We start from the raw sequence: 12013 nt of genomic DNA on the forward strand, positions 1-12013 counted from the left end.
TTTTTCTCAACTTTTCAACTCTTTTTTTTTTCAAACTTTTCATACTTTTTTTTCTTCAATTTTTTTCTTTTTCCACGAAATTTTTTTTCTTTTCTTTTCTTTTCTTTGCCGTGCCTATGGCACACAATTCCTCATGAAAAACACTTCCCCCACACTTGTTTTCTGCTAACATAAATCAACAGGAATTCAATTCGAATCATGCTTTACTATGCTTTAAGAACAAGGGTATGGATGGTCCTAAACTAGGCTAGGTGAGGTTAATGTGGGTTAACAAAGAAAAGGCAAAACAAGGCTCAACGGGGTTAAAACCTACAAAACATAATGACATAGGGGATTCATGGCTTCTTGGCTAAGGTGGTGGTAACTACACAACTTCATCTTGAATATGTGTTATGCAAATCAATAACATGCTTTGAATGAAATGGGCATGAGTTCTAGCATTTGGAACTTATACATGTACTAATGAATTGTGGGATCAGAATGAAATAATCATTGATGATATGTTCGTATTCGCAGTAGCCACTGAAATCATATTAAGTGATGATCTTAAGCCCCACTCTGTTGATGAGTGCAAACAGAGACAAGATTGGCCTAAGTGGAAAGATGCAATCCAGGCAGAATTAAATTCCTTGGAAAGGCGAAGTGTTTTTAGACCAATAGTCCAAACCCCGCCTGATATAAACCCTGTGGGTTACAAATGGGTATTCGCAAGGAAACGCAATGAGAAAAATGAGATTGCTAGATACAAAGCACAACTCGTTGCACAAGGTTTTTCACAAAGACCTGGAATTGATTATGAGGAGACATACTCTCCTGTAATGGACGCAATTACGTTCCGTTACTAAATAAGTTTAGTGGTTTCAAAAAAGCTTGACATGCGACTTATGGATGTCATCACTGCGAATCTATATGGAGAATTAGATATTGACATATACATGAAAGTCCCAGAAGGACTTAAGTTGCCTGAAACAAGTAACAAGCCACAAGGTATGCTCTCGATCAAATTAAGGCGATCATTGTATGGGCTGAAACAATCTGGACAAATGTGGTATAATCGTCTTAGTGAGTATTTGATCAAAGAAGGATATATCAACAATGTCATTTGCCCTTATGTGTTTATTAAGAAATCCAACTCTGAATTTGCTATAGTGGCAGTATATGTTGATGATATGAACCTAGTTGGAACACCTGAAGAGCTTCATAAAACTGCTGAATATCTGAAAAGCGAATTTGAAATGAAAGATCTTGGAAAAACAAAATTTTGTCTCGGCCTGCAGATCAAGCATTGTGCTAGTGGAATTTTGGTCCACCAATCAGCTTACATTGAAAAAATCCTGAAGCTATTTGGTATGGACAATACTTATCCACTCAGCACGCCAATGGTCGTTCATTCTCTGGATATTAAGAAAGATCTATTCCGTCCAAAAGAAGATGATGAAATGGTCCTTGGTCCAGAAGTACCATATCTGAGTGCAATAGGTGCTTTGTTGTATTTAGCACAATGTACTAGACCAGATATAGCTTTTTCAGTCAACTTGTTAGCCAGGTATAGCTCTGCTCCAACAATCCGTCATTGGAAGGGTATCAAAGATTTAATGCGATACCTTCGTGGGACAACAGATATGGGTCTCTTCTACTCAATGAATTCCACAAATGACCAAGTCCTTGTCGGATATGCAGATGCTGGTTTCCTCTCTGATCCGCATAAAGCCCGCTCACAAACTGGATATGTGTTCAAGAATGGAGATACAACTATCTCATGGCGCTCAACAAAGCAAACCTTAGTTGCTACATCTTCAAATCATTCAGAAATACTTGCTTTACATGAAGCAAGTCGTGAATGTTCTTGGTTAAGATCAATGATCCATCATATTCAGAATTCATGTGGTCTAACTTCGAAGATAGATAATCCAACTGTCATTCATGAAGATAATGCAGCCTGTGTTGCCCAAATGAAAAAAGGATTCATCAAGGGCGATAAGATTAAACACATATCTCCCAAGTTTTTCAGTGCACATGAGCTTCAGAAGGCTAAAGTTATTGAAGTCAGACAAATCCGTTCTAATGAAAATCTGTCAGACTTGTTCACCAAGTCTCTACCAAAATGCACGTTTCAGAAGTTAGTGCAAAGTATCAGATTACGTCGACTTACCAAACAACTAAGTTTGGAAAATGCGGTATCATGGGGAGATACATATCAGGGGGAGCATCCATGATACATGCCTGTTGTACTCTTTTTCCTTCGATTAGGATTTTTCCCACTGGGTTTTTCCTATCAAGGTTTTAACGAGGCAATATAAGCATACTTAACCCTATATCAACAATCCAGGTAAAGTTGTACTCTTTTTCATTCGCTATGGTTTTTTCCCACTGGGTTTTTCCAAGCAAGGTTTTAATGAGGCAATTGATGTTGATATGTGGGCATCCAAGGGGGAGTGTTGAAAATATCAGCATTGTTGACACAAAATTAAGAAAACAAGTATTCATGGCATGAATGAAAACAAATCACAGAAACTAACCTATGATACAAAATTAAGAAAGATCTTATTACCATCCCCAAACTAACCTATAAGTACATGGTTACAACTAAGTCAAGTTATAACCATGTACTTATAACAGGAATGAAAACAAGCATTCATGGCAACATCAAATTATAATGGTAAAAGAATCCACTCACATAATCATTCTGTATTTAAATAAAAGTTGTTGACCCAGTTGTGTGACTCGTCTTTAACATTCTTTGATTCTTGGCATTAGTTGCACATCTTCGCTAGTTCACAACAAATAAAGAACACCACAAAGGAAAATAATCATTTTATCGAACCTTAAGTTTCGTTTCAAATAAGATTTAATGAAGTATAGTAACTATAATGTTGAAAAGTTTTACAAACCTTATTTTCCATTTTATCCCAATGAGCTACCAAGGCTTGCCATTGTGTTTGGATTACCCTAGCATCATCGCAATGCTTCCTCTGCTCGGAATTCTCAAAGGGAACATAATACAACTTACAGAGTTTAGCCTTCTATGTCCTGAAACGATCATGTATTTTCGTTTCCACAATACCCCTGACTTTCTCCTCCTTGCCAACAGCTCTTGAATTTGTCCATTCTATAGTGGCCTACATAAACAATAATTAAGTTGTCACAGAAAATTGTAACCATCCAACAAGTCAAATTTTACAAATTTGAAGTATCTATTGCATCAATACCTGGACCAACAACCACACTCGATCAAGTTTCGAAGAATCTATTTTGCGCCAATCAGGTGAATCAATTGGGATCAATCCACCATCACAAGCCAACATGGCTATGTAGCGGCCAAATCTGGCCACATTGTCATGAGGAGAAAAAGCTTAACCGAATCTGTTGAAGTTCAAGTTTTCACGCCTCCCTCTGCCCAACCGTATCCTGTTAACTCCCATATTCTTCTTTCGAGTTGTGGCTGACAAAGAAGTTAAGCCACTTGATTGCATATTTCCACTACATGTCTCATGGTGTTGGTAGGTTGCAAATGATTCATTTGGAGCGAGTACACCAAATGGGGAGTGTGGTTGAGTTTCCACAGATGCCAAAAATGCATCATCATCAAGCATCAGATTAGGCATCTACATTGCAAATTGCAAAGCAAATACACAATCAAAGTGAATATCCTTAAACTTTAAAGGAAAAATAAAACCTACTAAATTTTACGTCTCTCTCACTGAAGGGCTATCCTTTTCTCCAAATAAATATTAAATCAAATTGGTTGTGAAAGAAAACTATGGGAACCTTACATTGTAATTTGGTTTCAAAGCATGAGCAGCTACAATGTAGATAGCCAATTGACTATACAACTCATTAGGTGAAACTTCTTTGGGGTGTCTAGATCCCCCAGTTCTTAGTGTGTCCTTAACCAATCCGTACTGCAAGTAAGAAAAAGAGCAAGGTTTGGTAATTCAAGTTACGGGGGATTATTAGATAAGAGAACCATTGGTTTCTTGTTATCCAGTATAGAGGAAACTGAGAGTCCATTTAAATTATGAATGGAGTATCACATTATCCTAAAATTATTAAGATAAGTAACAAACTAACCAATACGGTTCCAAAATTGTAAATTGCTCTATGGAAATCAAACTACAACAGAATCATTTTCTGACATTTTATAAGAGCGAAATTCTAATTTATTCGTAACATCAACGACAGGAGAAAACTCAAACTACATAATCAATCTTATTTGTCAATTTCATAAACATAAACATAGTAAACCTTAGTTCTATTTATCAATTTCATACCAAGCAAAAAAGCTGCAGCCGTTGCACCCACCCACCCTCCCAACGACCTCCAGGTCCTGCAAAATCGGAGCACACCCAAGTTGAAACCCTTCCAATCCCAATGACTTGCACCCATACTAGATTCCTAATCCCAAACCCACTGTCCTCCTAAACCCATTGTCTTCAAACCATAAATCATATTCGACAACGAACATCCAATTTGACCCCAAACCGTAAAGAACAAAAACCCATTGAAAATTTGAATTTAAGAAACCTTACCTGTGGGCCTCCTGTATCTCTGTGTGTGTCGCCGGAGGAATGCCTTTGAACTGGACAGATGAGCGGTGTTGAAATTGACGGACTCGACGGAGGAGCTGTGTTTGATTTTTTGGAGAGTAAGGGTGAGACGGACTGGGAGAGATAGAAGGGACTGAGAGAGATAGAGGGGGCCGAAATAGATATAGGGTACATTTTTAATTATTATTATAAGAGTTAGTGGGCACAATTATTATTATAACAACTATTTTTTATTATTATTATAAGAGGTAGTGAGCACAATTGTGTATTACAACGGTGGAAACCCAAATTTTTGAATTTGGTGGTGGGAAATCCAAACTTGCACCATAAAATAGAGGGAGAAGTTCAATTTGGAGAAGGGAAACTTAATATAAATCCAATTTTATAAGCCATTGTTAGTTATAGTCCAATTTTGAAGTTTTATCGAAGATTAATTATGTTTATCTACTTGTACCATCGGGTTTTATTTTTATTTTTTATAATACTCTACTTATATTACAGATTAATTGCATATGTATAATTTGTTTTTTTTTTGTTTGTAAATTAACTACCTGCATTGCTTTTAAAACCGCCAATCATTTTTTTTAGCAGCTGCATGTTTTTGGCTAATTGCAGCACGTACTCATTCCTTGTACTTCTTCTTGTAAGAAACTTAATGTGAGTTTCATCAAACATTTGACAAGTGTAATATTATAAGTTAAGTGAGTTATATATATTGAACTTAGCCTAACTAATGTAATAATGCAGTTTTTGGAATTAAGACTTGGAGGGAAACCTAAGAAGATTCAAATTGATTTGAATCGGACAGTTGCATTGAAGATGTAACTGGTGGTAACTCCTTTCTTGATATACAAAATATATCAAGTTCAAGTGGTCATTACTATTGTGACAACACGTCCCTAATTTTAAGAGTTTTTAAAGTTTTAATAAAGGATTTTACAAAAATGCCCTTTTACGCACGCGCATTATTCGAGGTTAATCATTGTGTCATGCCATCTAGGATTTATTTTCTTGACATATCCTCGTAGTATTCGTCACTATGGACGTGTGGGCGCTGACGGTTCGTGATTTGGAGTTATATCGAAGAAGTTATTAACGTTTGAAATTTGGGATTTTAAGGAATTATAATTTTAGTAAAATCTAGAATTTCTTTTATAAAAATGGACGGCCCAGATTTATTGAAGAATTATATGGATGGATCGGATGTAAAGGAAAATAAAAATAAATAAATAAAAGTGAAGGAAGGTTTTGTGTGTGTGTGTGCGTGTGAGGAAGAAGAAGAAAAAGATATTGGGCAGAAACTGCCCAACCAAAGGAAGAGAGAGCAGGAGCTCCACGAGAGAAATGAGAGAGAGCTGACGAATCAGGAGAAGAGAGAAGGAGAGGATGGCCAATCGGAATAGAGGAAATGAGGAAAGGAGGGAGAGTGTGGCGCGGGGGATCAGCCGGATCCCCTTGGCCCATTTTTGACCCGGTCGGCATCCATGCCTATTTCCGACGATTTTCACCCGTTTTTCTGGCGAATTGCTTCAAGAAACCTCATGGGAAACACTCTAGGAGCCTTCCTCTATCCATTCCATCTCAAAATTGGAGAGATTTGGCCTTGAAAATGGAGAAAACCGCAATGAGGGGTGCGGCGGCTTTGGCTTCGAATCACCCAATCCTGAAGCAATTTCTTTCAATTGCCACCACCCATAGCTTCCTCTAGAGGCCTAGAACAAAGCCCAAGCATTAGTTGGAGCATCAGAGTTGATTTGAGGATGAATTGGAACTCACCCAATTCTAGGGTTTCGCACGGGTTTGAGAAAATTGGAGCCTTTCCAGGCCAAATTGGCCTTGGCCTCAGGTATAAAGTTTACTCTACTCATTGAGATCTTCAATTCTGTATTTTTTGAGAATTTTTGGAAATAGTTGGATTTTCCGACAAGCTGAGGCAGCCAACCGCCACCCGCGGCGGTCCGTGCGGCGGCGCGTGGCCAATGGCCCGCCAATGTCATTCTTAGCATGTGTTTAAGGTTCTAGGTTCAGTTTTTATAATTGATGGACGTAAATTGAGTAATTGAACCTAAGTTTGTTACGATTCGTGGTTAGGCCAAAAGGTGAATCGACGATCCAACCGTCGGATCGTCACCAAACTTTGATACGTTGTAATACATAATATTTGAGGATTATAGAACTTATGGATCAGGAATCCGATTTACGGATCTTTCGGAATTGGAGTTGTAAGTTCATAAAATAGAATGTTAACCGTCACTTGGTTTTGGAAATTGACGGAGATCCGACCGTTGGATGGTAATGAAATTTTAGGATGTTGTCCTAGAAGTATATTGTGAACCTCTGGAAGTTATGGATTGGAAATCTGAGTTACAGATCTTCTGGATCGAACTACGTAGTGACGTGTTTTATATAAGTTATATATTCTATCGATATGATTTCTGAGGTTGGATTTGATTATTGTTCTAGGCGCCGATCGTCATGACGCCTTGACGCGTTGTGCTAGGGAGTTGTTGGGCGAACTCCAGGTGAGTGGGCAGTATTTCTGTTTATACCTATATACTATTGATATTTTCCCCAGAAATTGAGTTTAAATGAAAGTACGTTTTAAAATGCCATGCATGCATATTATGAGATATATGAATTGATAATTGATGCATATATATATATATATATATATATATATATATGTGAATTGGTGTTGTGGACACACAGGTGAGTATCAGGTGAGTTTTATGTTATTCCTGTGAATCATTGATGATGTGAATTGTGTTGAGAGCTCATAACCTGCACCCTTAGTGTTAGTGCTTATATTATTCACCGCACCACACGCTCACCTTGGATCCAAGTAGGTAAATGTCGTACATACCATGAAAGGGTTCCAACATGCTAGTCGTACAGACCATTAGAGGTGGTTCTGACTAGTAGGTGACCTTAGATTATGTGCACAGATGATTGATGAGAGAAGCACTAGAGCGTATTCTTACACCATTCTTATCATACAGACTACTTTAGGCTGTTCCGATTTATGTGCAGAGTAGTGCCGTACAGGTCACAGTGGTGACTCCGGTTGGATTGGATATTAAGCTATAGAATTAACCATACAGGACCAACTGCAAGGTCTCCGGTTGATTCCTTATTTCACCTGTTATAATGTTGCATCCTTATTATGTTTTGATGCATAGCATGGCATATTTTTCTTGAAAAGTGTTAAAGATTTGTGAATTGAGTTTTGAGATTAATTATGGTTATATATATATACTATTTTCTGGGAAAGTATACAGGTTTTACAGAGAGGGGTTAGAAATGTTGTTAATTGAAATGTTTTCGAAAAACTTTGTTTTACTGACCCACTCAACTTTGTTTTGCGCCCCTCCAGGTTCTAGATAGCAGAGCTTTGGTGGCCACGAGGAATCCAACGGTGTTCTAACAGAATTCACAAAAGTAGGACTCACCCTCGGGTGTTTCATCTTAGTAATTGTATCTGTAAAGCTTCCGAACTGTGTAAATGGTTACGTCACACTCACGTGACGACCATCATGCCCTCCTTCGGGACGGGGTGTGTCAGTTGGTATCAGAGCCTAAGTTGCAATTATGGACATCTTGAGAATTTCCTAGTGTTTTCTCTCAGAACTATACCGTCTCGTAACGAGCCACGTTGTTCGGATGAGCCTAATTTCCCTGATATAGTAGTTTAGGGGGAAATTATTGCCATTGTGATTCAGTCTATTATCTAAAGGAACCCTTTGAGACTGGTTATAAGTTAAATTTGAATCACTTTAGGGAAATGAAGAACCTAAGGGAGCAGATCGATGGCTTAATCATTTGGGAAAAGACGTTTCGGATTATGCAAAGTCAAGGGAATCTTCCTCCCGACAGGTGGGTCAAGATAACTACCTAGTTTCTGAGTGTTGAATATGCAATATGATCGAGATAGGAATGTTATCCGATGTCATCGGAAGAACAACTTTTTGGAAGTCGTTTAAAGAATTGTTTAAGGAAAAGTTCATTCCTCCGACATATTATTATAGAGAGTTTACAGACTTGCCTTGTTTCCATTCGGATGTTGTTGCTAATCCGGTCAAGGTGTTATGTCGTTTTTGGCTAGATAATAAGAAGAAGTAGCGTTCTTTGGCGACCACTATTCATTGTACTTTTTTTTACCAGGAGTTTACGAGATGTTGTCGAGCATCGAGGACTCTGAGAACATGACCAGCGAGAGTAAAGAGGAATAAGAAAAGAATGAGAATCAGAAGAAAGACGATAAAGTTAAAGATCCGTCATATTAAAGACCTCGGAAGACTCAGAGCTTCAAAAGAAGTGAAACTAGAGCTAATTTTCCCAGCTGAGGTTTTAGTGCCACTGGTCAGATGCGAAGTGATAGGTTTACTAGTGATCCCAGATCTCAGAGACAAGGTGACTCTGGTAGAGGAGATGTATCTTTGTACCGTAGGTACAATATTAGGCACTTTGGAGAGTGTGGGAAGTTGTGAATATGTTCATGTGGTTAGATGAGACATAAAGGTATGAATTGTCCCTAAGATCAGTTGTTACCCAGCAGGCTTCCTTGACATATTACTTGGAAAATTGATGAGTAAGTCGTACAGGTCACTATAGGTGACTCCGACTTATGTGCTAACATGGATGGTCGAGTTGTAGACTCAGCCGTACAGGTCATTCTAGCTGACTCCGGCTGATATAATTCTTATTATGGATGATGTTGCCAAAGGAAGTAGTGAATGAGCACGATCGAGGCGTATATATGTATTTTCCCTGTGAGGAGTAAAATGATAATATTGCACCCTTAAGAATTGTTGCTTACTTATCGAGACGACAATGAGTTATCGTTATTGTGGGCTGCAGACCGTAATATCCATAACTTATTTGTTGGATTCGTTAAGTAAGTAAACATGTAGGTCATTCTATGTCGGTTATGACTATTTAGGGTGTCAAGTGATGGTGGAAGAAGTAGTTATGCCAGTGAATCGTATCCCGTTAGACATCGTGGACTTTGATGTGATTTTAGGCACATATTGGTTACATTATAATCGTGCCAATATGGATTGCTACGGGAAATCAGTTACTTTCCATTGTCTTGGATTATCAGAGGTTACTTTTGTGATTGAGCAAAGTGGAGTGAGGCATGCCGTTATTTCTGTTGTGAGAGCAAAGAGATTGTTATCAAAAGGTTGCCAAGGATACCTAGCTCATGTGGTGTTGCAGGATCATACTCCTAGTATTGTGGATGACGTACAGGTGGTAGACATTTTCCTAATGTGTTTCCGGAATGATTTACATGGATTGCCACCAGACAGAGATGTGGTGTTGACTATTGAATTGTCTCCAAGTACAAACTTTATGCTATAAATTGGTTCCTACAGAGTTAAAGGAATTGAAAATTCAGTCACAAGAATTGGTTGATAAAGATTTCAGTCAACCTAGTACGTTACTTTGGAAAACCCCAGCTTTGTTTATAAGGAAGAAAGACGGGACCTTAAGAATATGTATGGATATTAGGTAATTAAATTGGGTAACGAGTAAGAACCGTTATCCATTGCCGCGCATTGATGATTGTTTGATCAGCTTAGAGGTGCCTATGTGTTTTCAAGGAAAGAGTTGACGTCTGGTATACTTTTAAGTGAAAGTAAAGCATACTAGTCATTTTGAGTCGGTGTTAAAATGATTGAGGGAACATCGGTTATATGCTAAGTTTAGCAAATGTCAATTTTGGACGAATCAAGTGGCATTTTTGGGACATGTGATATTTGCACAAGGTATTCAAGTAGATCCTTAATGAGTGACAACTGGGGAGAATTGGGAACAACCTCGAACCGTCACTGAGGTACTGAGTTTTCTTGGTCTAGCAGGCTACTATAGACGTTTGTAAAGGATTTTTCAATCATTGCTTTGTCATTGACGAGATCGACTAGAAGAGAGGTTAGGTTTGAGTGGATGAAAATTGTGAACAAAGTTTCAGCAACTGAAGCATTATCTCACTCATACACCTGTTTTAGCACTCCCAGATGATAAAGGTAATTATGAGGTCTACAGTGATGCATCCTTGAATGGGTTAGGATGTGTGTTGATGCAACATGATAGAGTGATTGCTACACTTCACGACAATTGAAACCTCATGAGATGAATTACCCTACTCATGATTTAGAATTAGCAACTATCATCTTTGCTTTGAAGATTTGGAGACATTGTCTTTATGGGAGAAAAGTGCAAGATTTTTACGAATCAAAAGAGTATCCAATATTTGTTTATTCAGAGGTATCTTAATCTTAGGCAACGAAGGTGGATTGAGTTGTTTAGTGATTATGATTGCACAACCAGGGTGATCGTGCAAATGTTGTGGCTAATGCTTTTAGTAAGAAGACCCTAGCAAGAATTAATGCTTGGTACGATTGCCATGTTCATCTTCTTGTGGATTTGAGATCTACTGGAGTAAAGTTGGGAATGGAAGATCGAAAAGAAAACGTACTTGCTAATTTTCAAGTTAGGCCTATTTGGTAGGTCGTACTCGGAATATTTAAGTAATTAAGTCTAACCTGGAACTGAGCCAGGATCGGCTGAAGAGCTTAGCAGACAAACATGCCACTGACCGGACGTGTAATGCAGGAGATAGGATGTTTTTGAAATTATCACCTTGGAAAGGTGTGGTTCGGGTCGAAATGGAAGACAAGTTAAATCCTAAGTACATCAGGCCGTCTTTGACTATTGAACGAATCGGTGAAATACTTTCAAGTTTAAGTACCTTCGGGATTGGATAAGGTGTATAGTGTAGTTCATGTTTTAATGCTTCGTTACAAAGTAGCAGATTCGTCATGTATGATTCCGGTTCAACCCTTAGAGGTTAATCCGGATTTGATTTATGATGAGGAACTAGTGACTCTCTTGGATTGGAAGGACAAGGTTCTAAGGAATAAAACAGTGTACTTGGTAAAAGTTTTATGGAGGAATCATTCAGCAGAAGAAACTACTTGGGAGACAAAAGATCGAATGAGAGGGATATGTTCCAGGTTGTTTTATGGATATTGATGGATTGTAAAGATTGTGTAAATTTCGAGGACGAAATTTTTTAAGGTGGGTAGATTGTGACAGCACGTCCCTAATTTTAAGAGTTTTTAAAGTTTTAATAAAGGATTTTACAAAAATGCCCTTTTAGGCACGCGCATTATTCGAGGTTAATCGTTGTGTCGTGCCATCTAAGATTTATTTTCTTGACATATCCTCGTAGTATTCGTCACTACGGACGTGTGGGCGCTGACGGTTCGTGATTTGGAGTTATATCGAAGAAGTTATTAACGTTTGAAATTTGGGATTTTAAGGAATTATAATTTTAGTAAAATCTAGAATTTCTTTTATGAAAATGGACGGCCCAGATTTATTGAAGAATTAAATGGATGGCTCAGATGTAAAGGAAAAAAAAATAAAATAAAAATGAAGGAATGTTTTGTGTGTGTGTGTGC

General features: G+C 38.0%; 1 protein-coding gene across 1 annotated transcript; it reads right to left on the reverse strand.

Annotated features, from left to right (window-relative positions):
- Window positions 1-3250: 3250 nt before the first annotated feature.
- Window positions 3251-4721, reverse strand: LOC126631515 (uncharacterized). Its single transcript, XM_050301634.1, has 3 exons — window positions 4530-4721; window positions 3774-3902; window positions 3251-3605 (listed from the first exon to the last, which is right to left on the reverse strand). Exons 1-3 carry the CDS (start codon window positions 4719-4721, stop codon window positions 3354-3356), a joined length of 573 nt encoding a protein of 190 aa, XP_050157591.1. The 3' UTR covers window positions 3251-3353.
- Window positions 4722-12013: the final 7292 nt, after the last annotated feature.

Source organism: Malus sylvestris, chromosome 8 (genome assembly GCF_916048215.2).
Source record: "Malus sylvestris chromosome 8, drMalSylv7.2, whole genome shotgun sequence".
NCBI lineage: Eukaryota > Viridiplantae > Streptophyta > Magnoliopsida > Rosales > Rosaceae > Malus > Malus sylvestris.